At 44.7% G+C, this 17594-nt stretch overlaps 2 protein-coding genes across 3 annotated transcripts; one reads left to right on the top strand and one right to left on the bottom strand.

The window, feature by feature from the left end:
* The first annotated feature begins 396 nt into the window (after positions 1-396).
* On the top strand, positions 397-7555 carry LOC119211211 (ETS-related transcription factor Elf-2-like). The gene is made up of 9 exons (XM_037461935.2): positions 397-708; positions 1322-1405; positions 2534-2831; positions 4006-4113; positions 4489-4602; positions 4784-4867; positions 5354-5546; positions 5641-5892; positions 6456-7555. The coding sequence occupies exons 2-9, from the start codon at positions 1331-1333 to the stop codon at positions 6976-6978; spliced, it is 1647 nt and encodes a 548-aa protein (XP_037317832.2). The 5' UTR covers positions 397-708; positions 1322-1330; the 3' UTR covers positions 6979-7555.
* Positions 7556-8162: 607 nt separating this feature from the next.
* On the bottom strand, positions 8163-16188 carry nocta (nocturnin a). 2 transcript variants are annotated; one of them, XM_037462227.2, is made up of 3 exons: positions 15587-16188; positions 9701-9979; positions 8163-9533 (listed from the first exon to the last, which is right to left on the bottom strand). In XM_037462227.2, the coding sequence occupies exons 1-3, from the start codon at positions 15786-15788 to the stop codon at positions 8665-8667; spliced, it is 1350 nt and encodes a 449-aa protein (XP_037318124.2). In that variant the 5' UTR covers positions 15789-16188; the 3' UTR covers positions 8163-8664. The 2 variants fall into 2 exon arrangements, with proteins under 2 accessions (XP_037318124.2, XP_037318125.2); XM_037462228.2 differs by lacking the exon at positions 15587-16188 and adding an exon at positions 11869-13688.
* Between the last annotated feature and the right edge of the window lie 1406 nt (positions 16189-17594).

Raw genomic sequence — 17594 nt, 5'->3', positions numbered from 1 at the left:
GGCACTGGACACATTTTAATCCAAGAGGGACTTGCCAATACTAAAACACAAGTATTATCAATGTATTATCAACTATTATCAATGTTCATAAAACTATCCATATTCAAGATTTTGTGCAGCGGTTCAATGTTCGTTGAGTTACCTGCCCATTGTTTTCAGATGGATTTGAAAAAAAGGGGAAGCTATAGTTTGATAATTAGAGCAGGCTAATCACATGAATATGGGCTTTCATAGGCCAATTCAATTATTATTTGATCAGTTGTAATTAAACAACTTTTGGGAAGCAAATGTGTAACTTTTGATGCATGGAAGTACGAGTTTTCACTTTGCACACAAAAAGCGCAGACGACTTTGCGCCCATTGTTGGTGGATTTGTGCCGTCGTGACGTCACGCGGTCTGTGCCGTGACCCGCCTGGATCCGCTGGAGCGAAGAAGCGACGCGCCGGAAAGCTACAGGATAGCAAGAGACGAGCTGGCATCAAAACACAACTCCAGGACCGCGGTCCGCGTCCCCTCCGTGTTCGGATCGTACCAGTGGAAGGTCATACGTGCCTTCTAAGGAGGTTTTAAGGGACGAAGGACGTGCAAACACTTGTTTTATGCGAGCAAAGCCAGCATTTTGGCCTTGACAGCTTGGCTAACGTTAGGCCGTGGTAGCGTTAGCCGTGGAGCTCTTCTTTTGACGAGCAAAAGCAAAGCAAAACAAGGTAAGGAGAAGGAAACTCATTGCAATAATACATCGGCCATGTATGCAGACGTCCTGGTGTGGCCCGTGGACCAGTCAGAGACAGGTTACTCCTAACTCAGCTGTTACACGCTAAGTGCGATATCAATGTTTGCTAGCCTTCTGCTAACGTCAACTGTCTCGAGCTCGTTCACCAAACTTAATGCTAACTAGCCCTCGCTGTGCTATCCGCGAGTGGGCGGTCGCCTCTTTTTAAGGAGAATGCGGTGATTGTGTTTATTCCCACGAATGATACAAGTGCCCAACGCCAGCGGGAGTGCGGTAGGCAGCGAGGGGGAGGCTTGTTCGCTCACTGAGTAGCGGGAACGTTGACGTTAGCCACGGAGTTAGTGCAGCGGGAGACGCGCCGCCCGCTCAGGAAGTAAACACGAGCCCGTGCGGCGCAGAGGCTGCGCGGGGTCTTTGCGATGTGTCGTGCGGGGATCCTCTTCTGTTCCCTCAGCTGTATCTCGCACTATCTTTACGTTATGAGAGGAGCCGTGAGCCTTTTCAACCGATCACGCGCACACACATACACACACACACACACACGCCCTCTTCTCCATCCTGACCCCATGTGCGTGTCTGTTTCGTAGGAATGAGTGATGACCTCTGTGGTGGTGTCAGATGGTGGAGGAAACGTAGTGGAGTATGTCACCGTGGTGGAGGAGCTCCAGCAGGTAAGTCCACAAAGCCCGTAGTGGTGACTAAAGTTGTGTTGTCAAGTAACGGTATGTTTACACATCCAGGTGATAATGCATACCAGTGAACACGGCGCGATAGGACAAGACAGTCTTGTAAAAATAAACAAATAGGAGTACTTTTAAGACTGGTGTGTTTTTTTGGGGTGTATATTATTCGAGAAGACTCCTAGGTTATGGCATAGTCATACAGTGCTTGCTCTTTCTTGTTTCTTGGTCTGCTGGGTTTGTTTCCTTATGGTTGAAATGCACTTATTGAGAGTCGCTTTGGATAAAAGCGTCCGCTCAATTATTATAGTGGCAAAGGAGTTGTTGCTTTAATTCATTATCAAAGACATTTTGCAATATAATGGTCATATAGAAATGAAACCATGGCATTTCTTCGCTCTTGCAATACGACTCTTAACATTAGTTTGACTCTTCCTTTATCATAATACCAAGTATGGCTTTTTGTTGGGCCATGGCAGTCTTCTGTTTGATAAAAAACAATCAATTAACCTTTTGTCTTGCAGTGTCTTTAATATATTTATCCTTTTTGATATTAAACTTGGTCAATAGCAAGACAGTAAGCATCCTTCTTTAAAATGAAAAACGCAGGAAAAAGTGTGATTTGAGAAATGATGCAGTATTTATTTTGTATATAATACAATCTGGTCACTATTGGTGCAATACAACAATCATCCAGGGTACTGCTGTTGATTAAAAGTGATTTCCAAAATTCTGCGTTCCAAATGAGAGGGTTCAAGCCATTTGTTATACTTGTTTGAACTATTTTTCCCTTACATAATACTGTACATTTTAATGAAACAAACTCCCCCATGTAAGACGGATTGAATTGTAAACAGCCTTGGAGGACTAAGACTAACACAACAGGACAGAAAGGCTCATTATTCAAATTCAGTAATCAACTCCAAGCCAAGACGCTGACTGCTTTGGCACTACCGAGACACAACATTTAATGGCAAACCCATAGGCTGACATTTGTTAACGGTCTGACCAAAGAACAGCTGACACACGCGTTAATGTGACACGCAGCCTTTACATGTGGAACGCCGCTCGTGTTTTTCAACGTATGACTTCCTTTTCTCCCATCTTCCCATCGGTTAGTGTGAGCAGCCGAACACTGAGGAGGAGGAAGAGGAGGAGGAAGTGGTAGAGCAGGAAATTGAGGCAGTGATCGTGGAAGGTGAAGAGGAGGTGGAGGAAGATGTGGAGGAGGAGGAGGAGGAGGAGGAGGGCGTGTTGCTGCAGGAGGAGGGCTGTCCAGCCGTCATCGTGGAGGAAGTGGCCAGCGCCCAGGTGGAGGAGTGCTACTCGGCACAGGTCGTGGTCTACGATGACGAGATGTACCTGATGCAGGACGTGGCCGATGAGCAGGAGGTGGTGACGGAGGTGGCTGAGACCGGTATGGAGTTCTCTGACTTGACTAGATCAGACTTTTACGACAGTAAACTGATTTCTAGATAATTTGCGGTGGAAAGGATTTTGTCGGGAGGTTTTTTTCTTCACAAAGTGAGATTCATTTAGCGAAATCTGTTCGGCAACTCCACTGCTGTTCAGAGCACACTTTGATTATCCATCCCTCTCCAGTTATTAGTCACGGTAGCACATGGAACAGTGAAAGTGAATTCAAATTGGAAGAAAGACAGAATTGTTTTCTTTTATAGCACTATACTCTACTATATCCTAAAAGCACTAAACTCCACTGCTCTCCCTTCCTAACCATTGGGTTATGTATTTCTAGATTCTATATTTTCAGGAATGCACACAATGCTGAAAAAGCTTTAAGAGAAAACGTTCTGGATTTGACAGATGTTTTTAGATTCATACACAAAACCGCATTCAAGCTTATTTCAAATATAGAAATAGATAACAGGAGAAATTGGATCCTGTAGTTGTCACATCGAACACTAAAACCAGCTCACTACAGCATGATGGGATATTTGATGACAGAGCTGCTCAAACTTTAGAAGACCAAATTAGTCCAGAATCGGGACTCTTAATGAGGTAATTAGCAATGCAGACTGCAGCAGGCTGCCCTCTGCTGGCAACACACAATCATGTCAAAAACACCAACTCCAACCACTGGAGTTGCTCAGCAAAACTATATTTTTACTAGTTTACGTGTGAACACATCCTGACAACTTGAGAATTGACCTTATACCAATTGTCATTTTCACACAACAGAACCTGAACGCATCACGATGTAACTGACCTGTGTCGGTTAGCTGTTAGCGGTGGCGTTAGCATCTCTCATGTTAATGTAATCACAGCCTGGTGATCAGAGACTACATAAAATAAATGATGTCCTGATCACATATTTTGTATTTTACTGAATATCAGCAGTAAAACAATTTCCCACTGTGACGGTCAACTTAAAATATGCAACCAATCCGCGACGGGGGATCGGTGCATGGCCCGGGGCGACCCCGATCTGTTTCACCAGCAGACACAATCCAAAGTCGATGTTTGAGCAGGCAAAGCTGTGTTTACTGTTGTGAATATAACCAGAAAACAAGTCTTTGAGGAGACAATGTATGCAGACTTTCCGCAGTGTGTCTCTCTGCTTCTCTTCTCAGTGGAGATGTCCGGTCACGACATGGTGTGTTTTGACAAAACCTTCGAAGCAGCCGAGGCTCTCCTCCACATGGAGTCACCTGGAGGAATGCACCATGAGCGCAACACAGGTAGACGCACTTCAGGGCTTCCTGCTGGACCGAGGGATGTGGGCGTGGCCGTCAGTCACGTTTATTCAGGGGCTGTGTGTGTGTGTGTGTGTGTGTGTGTGTGTGTGTGTGTGTGTGTGCGCGCAGATACACACACTAGTTCGTTAGTGTCACTTTATGGAACTAAAAGTCTCCCGCACCCATACGAGTACCACCATAGAGGGAGAACATCCCATGTGTATGCATAGCCACGGGGCTCTAGCTGATATTTAATGTGACCATATGTTACCGTAATGTTCCTGAGTCACACAAACGCACATCGTGTCCCTGTGGCTTTCTCTCCACGATCTGGCAGAAAGGGAACAATGTGTGTGTTTTGTTTGACCCCGCCCGCAGAGGACGTGATGATGGAGACGGTGGTGGAGGTCTCTACAGAGTGCGGAGCCATCGAGGAGGAGTCCTTCCCCATCCCTCCTGACTGTGAACCCACTGTGAAGAGGAAGAGAGGAGGTAACACCTCTGATTTCACACCGAATGTGTGCTGGAGGCTACAGAGCTCATTTAGTTAAAAGCCTCCGACACCCCATGCTTACATACCTCCGAGTGCTTCACACTAGGGAACACAGATGTGGCAGTGAATATGTGCAATATAGGTATTAAGCATTGATGTGTGTGTGTGTGTGTGTGTCAGGTGGACGCAAGCCCAAGACGAGCCAGCCCGCCTCCAACGGCTCCTTTGAGCTGGGCATTAAGAAGAGGCCGAGAGAGAGCAAAGGTTGGTCCCAGTTCTGAACTGCTCAGCGTACCACACACACTTCACTTTCTATTCTATGTAGAGGATTGATAGTTGCATTGTTTGTGAAAGAGCCGGGTTCTTCCACACATGTAGTAACATTTCAAAGGAGTGAGCTAATCTGTGTCTTTGTTAGCAAGAAAGCTATTAATTGTGCCTTTAACTTATTTATACCATTTTGGTATTTTAACACGAGAGAGAACTTCCCCAGCTTTGAGTCTCAGACTATAATTTCTTCCCTCTTTTTATAATGACCTAGAGCTTTTAGTCTTTTTAATATTCTAGGTACAAAAGGTGAATTCAGTTTCTACATGTTTAGTCTTTCTTGTGGCTTCACGTTTGAGGGCTACCCTGCTGATAACCCTGTGGGACAGGGACAGAGGGATGCTAAATGTATTTCTACTGCATGTTGGGATAGTAATCATGTGATTGCGAGCTTCTAGGTCGTTGTGCTTTGGTTCCCTCAAGGCAACACAACGTATCTGTGGGAGTTCTTGCTGGAGCTGCTGCAGGACAAGAACACCTGCCCCAGGTACATCAAGTGGATGCAGAGGGAGAAGGGCATCTTCAAGCTGGTCGACTCCAAGGCTGTGTCCAAGCTGTGGGGGAAGCACAAGAACAAGCCCGACATGAACTACGAGACCATGGGCCGAGCCCTGAGGTCAGCAGCGCCACTAAAACCTTTTTACTAGTGTCAGGCCTGTGCTGTTTAAAGATGCACCTCTCATATTGTGTGTGTGTGTGTGTGTGCGCAGGTATTACTACCAGCGCGGCATTCTGGCCAAAGTGGAGGGGCAGCGGCTGGCCTACCAGTTCAAAGAGATGCCCCAGAACATCCGGGTGATCGACGACGACGATGACGGCGAGGAGGTGGAGGACGGCGAGGGCGTGGTCTCTGGCACGCTGCCGACCCAGCAGCATGCCGCCGGGCTGGGCACCCACTCTCCCACCGCCACCCAGCCTCAGCCGACCTACGTCACAGTCATCCCCAGCAACGCTGGCAGCAGGTCTCTGTTCGCTATTTGTGTGTGTGAAAAAAAAAATATATATATATTAAGACTGTCAAAATGAATGCGTAACTGGGGCCGAGATTAGCAAAGCTTGTCTCACGGCACACAGTCTGCAGAAGACAGTGGTTTGAAAACGTCCTGGCTAAATGTGGAGAGATTGTTGGCACTCCAAACACAGCCGTCAAATGATGGAGAGTTGAGAGCAAAGTGCACGAGGACAGCAAGAGTCGCTAATTCAACATGTTCCACCCAGTGGGATTCACCCTCCAAGATGATGAAATGTAGTGTGTAGTTTTGTGTTTTTAAAACACAATTAAACAACAGTGTCTTAAAACACACACTTTCTAAATGTATTACTCTTTTTGTATTACTATTTAATTGTAAGATTAAGTCTTTAGAAGAAAAAGACACTTTTAATAGCGATTAATTGATTTCAAAATGAGAGATTAGTTATATAATGTATATGTATTTGTGTATACTTGTTTAGATAATCATTCCTCCTGTGCTGCTCCGGCTGTTACTCTATTGCAGCTGTGTAATAAGTGTTCCTCCCTCTGCAGGCCTCTCCGAGCCATGCCAGTGGTCATGACCAACTCTCTAGGTCAGATGACCTTGAACTCCTCCTCAATCCTCACTACGGCGACGGGGTTCCCGGTAACGTTGGGCAACGCCTCTGCCGGTGCTCCCCCTAAACTGGTCATCCAGGCCATGCCCACCATGCTGCCCGCCGGCTCCAAAGCCGGAGAGAAGATCACCATCATCACCATCCCGGCCAGCCAGCTCGCCACGTTAATGCAGGCCAACCCGTCGGGACAGATGGCGCAGTTCTTCCAGCCCAAGCAGGCCGGCGGCGCCCCCACCTTTCAGCTGACGGCAGGCCGGCCCACACAGCACCTCATCCTGGCCAAGCCGGCGGCGGTGGCCCAGCAACTGCCACAGCAGCCTGTACGACTAAACATGCCCCAACTCGCCCCACCCAAAACCCCCTCCCCGGCCTCAAAGCCCCCCAGCAGTCAGCCCGAAGCAGCACAGTTGGAGGCAGCAGCAGTCGAGGCTCCACCAGCAGAAAGCGCCTCTTCTTGAGTGCTGTGGGGTCCTCTGGGTGGGGTACAGGAAGTGACTTATGACACTGCTGAGCAAGTGCAGGACACATTACCCCCACCCCCTACACACGCACTCACACACATAGCAGAGTTGCTTGCTGATTGGCACATTAGTAGCCTGACGTTGGTCTCCATGGAGACGCCTGCTTGTTACCACGGAGCTGCTGAAGCCCCACAAAGGATTAAAGGGACAAAGACCTTGAGCTCAGGAGACATGGGCGGCCTTAGATTGTAAATGAAAAAAACTCGTTTTTGTAATCAAACGTAATATAAATGCCTGACGAGACTTGTAAACAGAAATGTAAAAAAGCTTTTTTTTGATACTCAGCATCAGTACAGACGTTTGAATCCATGTCTTTGTTTCCTCTTCTGTTTCATTCTGTTTTTTACAGTTCATAAAAAGGGAGAGAAAGGATGTCTGTCCAGAGTAAAGTACTAAATAATGTGCTCCATCCCCGAAGGATAATATACTATTTTTTTCCTTTTACTATCATTGTATTGAAGTAGATTTTACTGAAATATGTATTGTAAAAAAATATAAATGAATTGACACGGTCTGAAGTCATCATTTATTTTGCCCCTTAAAAAATGAAACTGCAGACAATTATTTAGTGGCAGTTTTAGAGTTTTTAAAGACAATAGTGCTGAAAAGGCATCCTGTCAGCCCGGGTTCTGTGCTTGGTCTTTGAGGTAAGCAGCTGGTGACCTGAGGGTACGTGGACGATACGACATACTAGGACTTTTCTAAAACAACTTGTGCTATGATTCTTTTAGACAAATGTGACACCTTTCTTAGCTTTTACTTTGAGATACCAGGATATACTATAATCTGACTAATTTATTTTCATAACTATATGAATAACTAAACTTAATCCCATATTATGAATTGACATGCTTAACATGCTATGATTTCATAAATTACCATACTACTTTTTGTAGACATAATATAGCAACTCTTTCAAAATGAGTGGTACATGATTGGACATACCATAAGGCTATAAAAAAGTTTTTATATAGTATCTTTCTGCTCAAATTCCTTTTAATATCTTAAACGTAGACTGACATACTTTTCTAAATGCTGCTCCTATTATATAGTTAGGTCCACATTTTGCTGTTATGAAGCACTTGTAAGTACGTTTAGATATACAAATAAAATGTGTTATTACTTATAGAGCAGCCTGAGTGGCAACATACTAGTGAATGAACTGAAGATCAATTACATTTCTCATCAGTGAAGGTAATCCAGCTAGTACACTTGCAAGAATAAAACTGTTTAAAAATAATAATTATATATATAAATTGCAAAAAAAATCTTGAAACACTTTGAGATGAATTGTTTATTAGTTAACCAACAGAGAAAGAAGTAAAGAGAACAATGTAATAAATTAACATAATACGGAGTTGGTTTGCAATGGTTAAAGTAAAGCTGCCATTTCAGAAGTTGGGGGAAAGAAAACTGGGGGCCAAGAGACTCATTCTCCTCTGAATCAAGTCCCAGTTATTGCTTAAGTAGTTTCATCAGAAGTGATCTTATTTAATAGCACCACTAGAGTGCTTTTTGTCTCATGATTCTCACCAATCCAATCGTTTTCCCGCCATGATTCTCTTTGATCAACAGCCCTCTCACTCAGTGCTTCTATTGGTTCAGGGCTGCTGTGATGTTGGCCTACATCAACCAATGGGGCTGCTCCCTGAAGCTGATGTCGCACAGCAGCGACAGATGGTCAGAGGGGTAGTGGTAGGAGGGGAGGCGGTCTGGGCCGATCTGCTCCTCTGTGGGGATGTCCAGCAGACGCTGCACGCTCAGAGCCTCGTGGCTGTACCAGATGTAGTCCAGAGTGCTGCAGCTCTCTCCGGAGGGGCGGATCTTCCACGACGTGTAAGCGGGCTCCGTCTCTCCGTTGGAGCTCAGCAGCTTGTACGCAGAGTTGAGGCCGAGAGCGGACGAGCTAAACCGCCGGTAGACGTCCTCCGAGGGCTCCGCGTTGAAGTCTCCACAAACCACCAGAGGGACGACACCCAGCGCCGCCTCGTCACAACTGCTGCCGCCGCTTTGGAAAGTTATGCCACGCAGACTCTGCAGCAAGTTGGCGCCCTGCGCACTCCGGAGCCTCTCCCAACCGCTACGAGCTTTCAGATGGGTGACGGCCACACACAGCCTCCGGCCCGTTTCCTGGCACTGGAGCGTCTGGACGATGGCCACCTGGTTGGTGGGCAGCATCATGGCCGACAGCCGCAGGTGAGCTGTGGCATGGAGGGAGAAGCGCGAGCGGCGGTAGAACAGAGCGCAGCCGTCAGGGCCGTTATTCTGCTCTACATCCAGACAGGGAGACCACGGCTTGGCCAAGAAGCTGCCTTGATAGCCGAGGCTGGCCATGATTGGCTGAAAGGTGTCGTAGTAGTGGTCCACTTCCTGCAGGCACAGAACGTCCGGGCGGTAGGTGAGGATCTCTTCCAGGATCAGGTACTTCCTCTCCTGCCAGTTGAGAGCGTCCAGTGGACAGCGAACAAAACTGTCCTTCCCCTCACCAAGAGCTGCAAACCAAGAGACATGCATCGTTATGCTTCGTCCATCATGTACACATACAGTAAATACTTACAGACGGCACAGTAAGAAACCTTTACAAGTTCTACATTTACTATACACCAAAAAAAGTCTGTCCTTACCAACCATAGTCAGTGCTTTAACTAGAGATCTCTACCTTGTGCGAGTATATTCCACTGCATGATCCGAATGGGTGGGTTGGGCTTGTGGTGGCAATGCGCCACACCGCTCGGAAGGACCAGATCCCGATGTGGCCTGGCCGGACGGCTCCGCAGGGCCTCTACACACTCTCTAAGCAGCTGGTCCGGGTCGCACTCAACCACATCCTGTTCTGGGCTCTCCTCTGAGTCCGGCTCAGACTGGTCCAAGGGGGCGCTCTTTAGGGACTGGGCCAGTGTACCAAACAACCTGCTGCCGCTGGCTCCCATTGGACAAACTGATGAGGTGAGACAAGGGAGAAACATGTAAGGGGTCACTGAAGGTGCTTTGTGTAGATGTGGCAACAACAGGCAACATGATCTACTAAGTAATACTCGGCCAAGAGAGCACAACCCTGAGCAAGCAGGTGTGTTAGCATGTGAATGCAAGAAGAGGATTGTGGGTAGTGCAGGTAGTCCTACTGTAGTAGAAGCACCAGGTGCTCTCTTTTTACAAGTGCTTCAGATTAGGCGCACCACTCTCTACTGAAGATACGACTATGATAAAAAAAAACATTTGTTGATGGTTTCCATATGACAACAGAATCTCTAAAGACACCCCTTTCCTTCTTTGCTGTGTTATTTTCATATCGTGTCTCATTACCCAGAATTCATTAAGCGAGGGGAAGGAAATAGGATTGATTAAAAGTCTCTGGTGTCAAAACACCAAACAAAAATAAACCTTTACTCTACTGTGCCCAGCGATGAGGAAGATGAGCAACATGAGAGCCGCTGAACTAACAGAGCGCACATCTTCACCGCCAACGTAAACAAAGACATGGCCACGGTCAGCGCTCCAGAGGGGACAAAGGTTCCCTTCTTTTGGCAGTCCCAGAACAACAAGTTCATAGTCCAGCTAATTCTGAAACCTAAAGAAAAAGGTCCTGGACTGACTGTCGATTGACCGGGCTGTCCAACGGTCACATGACTTGTGTACAACATTAAGGGACGCAGCAGGTCAATTTTGAGTAATATTGCTAAACTGGAACAAACACCTGAATGCTGCTAGAGATTTTCTTGATTAAATCTGTTCTCGTATTAATAGCTCTAAAGAAATAAAATTCCATGGTGCTTTATAGAGATTTTTGTTGGGTCATCCGCCTGTTGATACCAGCCTTGACAAACCCAATGTCGGCCCAGGCTGTGCCCACTTAAGGACACTGATTGGCTAAATTGAATTATCTTTATTTAATCAGCAATTGGCTAAAGTGCTTCTTAGATAATAAATAAATCTCATACCGTTGGAAAGCCTGATTATTACCCTTTTCTAAAAATCTGCCTATATTTGGAAAAATGTAAATGAGTTATCAGTGTGGATTAAGAAGATGAAGATCTTCCAATACAGTGAATCATCCCTAGAAACACACAACAACCCTCTCACTACGGCCTCATACGTTGAATACGCACAGACAATCGGCTCAGCTCCACCCGAACACCATCAACTTAACTCCAAGCACCGTCTCTCTGTGCTCAGTCACCTGGTGCAAACAATGCAATGTTTTCCCGGCTCAAACGAGGCGGAGCTGGTACCATCCTGATCATGTGCACACACGTGGAAGTGGACGTGCGCCACACTGGACACTGAATGGTCCATGTGTCCTTTGTGGTCTGCGCTAACATTCAACCCTTAAGTGGAACGACATGGAATTTCACATGACATGGTTAAGCTGTTTGTTGATGCCTTCTTTCTACTGGCTAAGTAGTATTTTAACTAAAGGAGCTCTCATCCTGTTTGAGTAGACATTAAAAAAAACTATTATTTCAACTAAAATGCTAAAATAGACTTGAATAGAAAGGTAGACTATGCTCTTTTCTATATTATTTATTTAGATCATTCCATCTCCCAATGGTAAACAGATTAACAGAGAACACACATTTTATGATTCTTTTCCCTTCCAGCTTGGCTTGCTCCCACTTTGCTGCAGTCCATAGTCAAACCCAGACAGCTTACTTGCTCCTCTTTGGCAGTTTTGGAAGCCCACTTTCTGGTTTGCGCTACCGATGACACAGCGCCACGTCAGAACAATACCCCCGCAGGGTTTTTTCAAGAGGTAGGATAAAATAACATACAACACTAACAGATACTGATGAAGGACACACACACACACACACACAGAAGTATACATACAGTTTTCAATGTGGTTATCCACCTAACGTTGTCCTCAGTCATCCCTTGCTCTCCTTCCTGGATGAAGCTGTGGAAGCACAGTGTGACTCTCACGAGACAGTCCCAGTGACTGCTGCCGTGGCAGCCAGATTCAGAGGGGGACTCAGTCATGAACTGGCCCATTCAAGAACGCTCTCCCTACTCCAACAGAATGAGAGGTCTGCACCAAAGAAAATCTTGGGAGGGGAGGCAATAAACTGGAATGCCAGCCAACAATGAATTGCCACAATCTCTTTGCGTGTTCATTCCACACGTGAAAAGATTCTGGATTGAAATTACAGTAAACAAACTACAAAAAAGAAAATGGACTGTATTTGTATGTCTCTTTTCTAGTCTTCTGACTACTCAAACTGCTTTAACACACGAATGTCATCATTCACGCAAAATGCCCAGTAAGTTACTTTCATACCAGTATGGGAGAAACTTGCCCAAGATATGGACCTTGTGAGTGCCCTGCTCTGCAGTAAGTCTACTGTCACCATCTTTGTATCAGCTTATTTTTCTACCTTCCTAACACTACAGACATCTTCACAGACAAAAGGGCCAACAACGCATACCGATGTTGTTAGCCTGACTAACTGACAACAAATCAACAACTGCCAAAAAACAAAAACAACACAACAAGTGTGATAATAATAAGGGAGGAAGGATATTACTATCAATCTGCTGTTCATTACGTTTAAGTTAGCCCTTGAGGCTTTGGTGTTTAAAAGAGACATCAGTGCATCCAGTCACACTTTTGGGACATCAGTCCTAAGAGGATATTATTTTGACTAAAATTGATCCAAAATGTCATGGCTTAAATGCATGCTGGGATACTGGGTTCAAATGGGATGAGCAGGAACAGCTTACCGGGCTAAAAAGCAAGAGGCGTGTCCAGCTTCAGGACTGAGTAAGAGTGCTGTAGAATAATAAACCAGACATGGATGGTGCTAGTTACGGAAAAAGGATCAAATTCCAGGATATCGTCTGCTCTCCTGGGCAAAGACATAACAATTCACCCAATTTCCAGAGTGTCCTACAGGGTGGAAAAGGATTGACGGGTTGTTTTGTGTATGTATAAATATGTGACATTATCAGGCACTGAGTTTTACACTGAAGTCAATGGGGAACCGGATGTTGTAACTGCACTGTTGCACAGTATGTAAACTTTTCATTAAAGCCTGGCACCCCTTCTGTGGGTTTCGGTTTAAATATCCGGTAACTTCAGTCTTCAGATCACCTCCAAGTTTTAGTTTCTGTGCTGCTGTGTCAGCACTGGCAATCAAAACTATAAGGATTTCCCTTTTAAGTAGAAGATAATGGGCCTGATGGATTGATGTACACATATAGTATGCACTACTTTGATCCATGTCCGACCCCAAAGCATATTATAAATGGAGGCTGGTAAACCTGCATGTTAGATTAAGAGTTGAGCCTCAAGAGAAAGACAGAAAGTATTACAGAGGCTCAGTCTATTAGGCATCGTTTTGCTGCTGACACAGGCCATGTGAGGATGATTGTGCATGTTCATGACCTCACCACAGTAATGAACGCAATAATCTGACCCATTTCCTTGTAACAATAACTTAAACCCTTTGACCTGGTTCGACCTGCTTTAAGACTTCACAGTCAAACCACGGTTTCTGACTGGATCTTGTTTTGCCAGAACATGTTTTAAAGGACAATATTTCAGTAGAACACTGGCTTCCTTAAGACAGTCATGTGACACCAGGTGTCACTTTGGGCAGCTGTTTTCAGCCAGCCTCAATGAGCCACTATGAGCCCAGTCCTGCTTGTAATGGTTGTCTTTGGCAACAGTTCATTAAACAGCTGGTTTCCACACGTCTTTATTACACATCAACTTCCCGCTGGTTAAGAGACAAACACTGGGGCAACCGGGCTCCAGACTGTGGCACAAAATGGACAATTTCTGAGAGGGGCCCATCTCACTGCTCTAGTCTTGTGGTTGCATTTGTGCGATGGCGTGGTGACCGAGCGCAGAAAGCCACTTTCTCTCTCATCTCTGCCTCCAAAGAATCCTCAGTCCACTGGACAAGTGGACATGGAGTTCTCATCAGGGAAATGAAACCAGGCATAGAGCGGACAGACTGACAGGGCGTCCCCCCCCCACCTTTGGTCATAAAATGGGTCCATTTGGTCTTAGATGGGCCCACGTCTTCAGTAGCTTTAGTTTAGTTATTTAGTCTTTTTTAATGCTGAATGATTCATTCATTTTCAAAAATAGAAATAGAAAATAGTGGTTCACACCAGGCCAAAGATGTACATTAACACCAGGAGGTGCTCTTCCTCCCCTCACAGTCCTGTCATTCTACTTAAGATGTGCAGTGTCACGGTTAGCAGCACCTGAAGGGAAACAGAGGCTGCTTGAAGAGATTACCAGACAAAGGGAACCGCTTAAGAACATCAAGAACATCCTGTATCTCAGTTTCACAGGAGGAATAAATAGAAGTAGGTTCTCAGCACCAGAGTTAAGTACCCTGGCTAAAGAAAAGCCGATTACAAGTGTATGTTTAATTAGAGGCCTTGATCTGTGTGTCATTAGAGCTGAAACATTTTGTCAACGTATTAATAGGTCAATCAACAGAAAATTAAACAGTATATAATTTGATGAGGTTTTAATTGAGTGGCCATAAATCTCAAATCTGAACATCTGCAACAATGTGAGTACTTAATACTATTACAGTTTTTTACCTATTTTCTTTTCATCAGATGCTCCTCCCTTTTCCGCACACACCTTATGGAGTTATTGAGACGTATTTCAAAAGTCAGAAGAGTGTCTTGTAACTTGAAGGAAAATACACTTTTTGCTAGACGGATCGGCTCAATGGAGACTCTGTTGACTGCATGCGTCGTCCACATCACAGCACGCGACATCCCTCTCTGACGGATGGAAAGGGGCCGGTTTAGCTCAAACTCTGGCCTCAATGAGGATACAACCTTTCCTAACATCTCTTCTCAACAGATTACTGTGCAACTAACTCAGAGGAGTAACATTTAGAAATTATTTTAGATCATCAGTGATCGGCAGCAAAACAAGTGATCAGTGATCTCGAAAAGTCAAGCACCTTGGTTTTGCACAGGAACCCATTGAGCATTGTCTAGAACAATGGGGTTTCCCTCTGGTGCTGCATGCCTGCTTATGAAGTAATGACGGATTTCATGTTTAGTGAATTTTGTTGTGTAAGAATAATTGAGAAATTTTATTGATATGACGAAATGACTATTATAACCACGGTGTAAGAATTTATAACGGGCCATTCATTTACTATTGCTTACTAGTCTCTTCAAAGTCCTTAATGGATATGGGGCAGAGGTCCCGGGGCCCCTAAGCAGAGAGAAAAGGATCCTGAGGGATGAGGGTTTCAACTTCAGCAGGTAACCAAATAACCATTCAGCCCCCCAGTGCAGTTAGGTCGAGAGTTCAAAAGTTCTAACGTTACCTCAAAAGTATCACTGGGAAAATAAGTTTCCCGACGAAGCAACGCAAAATATTGTCGAAGCATTACATTAATGAAGAAAAGCATTGTTAATAACAAAAAAGAAAATTATATTCCAAAATTGATTACCCAAAAGCTATGACGTCATTGATGGAGGAGTGGGTTTGAGACATGCCTGCCGCTCCTTTTTGAACGATTAAGCAACAGTATAGCTGTCAGTGAACTGAGGAGTACAATACCTGGTGCTGCCCTAGAGATGGGTGTCCCGTCCGGTCTCTGATGGAGACAGGTCCCTTTGACTCCCCCGCGTCCTCCGAACACAACGGAGTGGCAGCACCGCGTCTCCGCCGGGGCCAAGACTGCTGCCGGGGCACACGTTCCCCGGCCCGAAGGCACACGCAGCTGGCTGAGAAGAGCCGAACAGCGGCGAGCTGGATTCATTCTTGTAGTAACGTCAAAAGTAACTAGCTCCCGGCGCTATGCTGATGTCCTTTCACCTCTACTAAAGAAAACGAGACATGTCGGAAACCAAACGCCCGACACAGTTGCTCTTTCACCCGGCTCGCGGGTTTGACGTTCTTCCTGCCCTCGTGCTGTGGAAGGTGACAGAAAGCCGGTACCGGCGAAAGTTACATAAATTTCCTCGTGAGTCACGGAACTCCAATTGAGGGTTGGGCAAATAATGGGCTAGTCCATTACGCTTTCCCAATGACATGAAAATAAGTGAGAACTCACTACATACTATAGGAAGGAAAATGGCCTCGTAGAAAATCTACATGACCGTTTGTTTTCTTTTGCAAACGGAAAATGAAGTCTCCTATTTAAAAAGCTACTGACGTGGTCCCCCCTCCTGCCGGAAGTGGCATGAGCTGCACTCGCCTTATTACTCAAGAGGCAGGAATCTGAAAGAAGAGGGCGTTAATGTTCCATAAACAGGCCAATCGCCGTTCTACAAATTTGTTAGACAGGAATGATGGCTCTGACGTCAGCAGCACGCAGGCAGAATGTTCTTTTCAAACGATGTCCTTAACCTGAAAACTAGTCCTGACAACAACCTGAACTCAAACGAATTATTGAAATATCAATATTTTTTTATTTATACAAAGGTTCTATGAGTTGTAAGGGTCATCTCGGTATTTAAGGCACTATGATCAATGTCTTAATTTGACTGATTATGATATTACACATGGAAATGATGATTCTTTAAATCCAGATACCGTAAATTTCATGAAGTCATGTGTATCTACTCCCGTTTATTTCTTTTGTATATACTGCTAACGTTTGTGGTAAAGTGAATTTGGAAGGTTAAACCACATTTCCAGTTATCAATAGGTTATAGAAGTAATAGAAGTTGTTATAAACATGAACACTGATTCCTGTAAATGGTGTTTTTTATAAATGTTTCCTGGGTTATTGTTTTTTTCAAAACTTCTCTAGATGTAGTGGTGGCCAAATTAGTTATCTGAAGTCATTACATAACCAGGGGAACGGCCAGCAATGTCAAAATCCAGCAGCGTGCAAATCAAACATTCACAAGCTTGAACTTGTTGTTTTTGTTCTTCTTTTTGACAGTAAGGGGGCGGAGACAGTCAGCATGGTATCTCCACATCTAATTGGTCACAAACCCTCGTCTTTGGATTAGTTGAATTTCATCTCTGTTGAGATGCATTCCCAGAACTATGGAACACCATTTCTGCACTAAAAAAAATATTTGAAATCTTTGGAAAATCGAAATTCTGAGATAAAGTAAAAAAGATGAGATAAGACACACACAGGCTCCTCCATAGTTTGGTCAAGTTTGCTAGATATTCACAGATTTAGACTTCCCAGTTCAATAGCTTGTTAGCGATACGTTGTTCACCAATACGGACGATGTGCAGCCGAAGATAGACTCCAAATTCGTAGAATGAGGGTAAATTAAGGTTGTAGCAGGTTGTCAGCTATGGTCAACTACATTACACATCATTTTATCTGCACAGTGAGTGCTGTGCAGGGATGTGTTTTTTGTAATATAAATAGAGTTATTTATTCAAGTTTTCTTACCTACAATCACTTACTGTAATGTTTTTTTTAATCCTTGCATACGAAAGCAATCTTGTATTATTTCCTTAAACATGTGCACCATGGAAAAACAAACTATACTTATTCTGGATATTGATACAAAGCTTTTATTTGAAATAATGAGCATATTTTGTGATGGAGCATTACCCTAAAGGTAACTATTTCACCACAAGTATACTGTTATTT

The sequence above is a fragment of the Pungitius pungitius genome, chromosome 2, assembly GCF_949316345.1.
Source record: "Pungitius pungitius chromosome 2, fPunPun2.1, whole genome shotgun sequence".
NCBI lineage: Eukaryota > Metazoa > Chordata > Actinopteri > Perciformes > Gasterosteidae > Pungitius > Pungitius pungitius.
This window is presented reverse-complemented; position numbering and strand designations above follow the sequence as displayed.

What these genes read in the sequence shown, in the direction of transcription:
- nocta (XM_037462227.2), bottom strand. Translation starts at nt 15,788, where the DNA reads ATGAATCCAGCTCGCCGCTGTTCGGCTCTTCTCAGCCAGCTGCGTGTG. An exon ending in CATCTCTAGGGCAGCACCAG is followed by an intron (nt 9,980 to 15,586) that starts GTATTGTACTCC and finishes TCACCTCATCAG; the next exon opens with TTTGTCCAATGGGAGCCAGC. An exon ending in GTGGAATATACTCGCACAAG is followed by an intron (nt 9,534 to 9,700) that starts GTAGAGATCTCT and finishes CTTGGTTTGCAG; the next exon opens with CTCTTGGTGAGGGGAAGGAC.
- LOC119211211 (XM_037461935.2), top strand. Translation starts at nt 1,331, where the DNA reads ATGACCTCTGTGGTGGTGTCAGATGGTGGAGGAAACGTAGTGGAGTAT. An exon ending in TGGTGGAGGAGCTCCAGCAG is followed by an intron (nt 1,406 to 2,533) that starts GTAAGTCCACAA and finishes CCCATCGGTTAG; the next exon opens with TGTGAGCAGCCGAACACTGA. An exon ending in ACCATGGGCCGAGCCCTGAG is followed by an intron (nt 5,547 to 5,640) that starts GTCAGCAGCGCC and finishes GTGTGTGCGCAG; the next exon opens with GTATTACTACCAGCGCGGCA.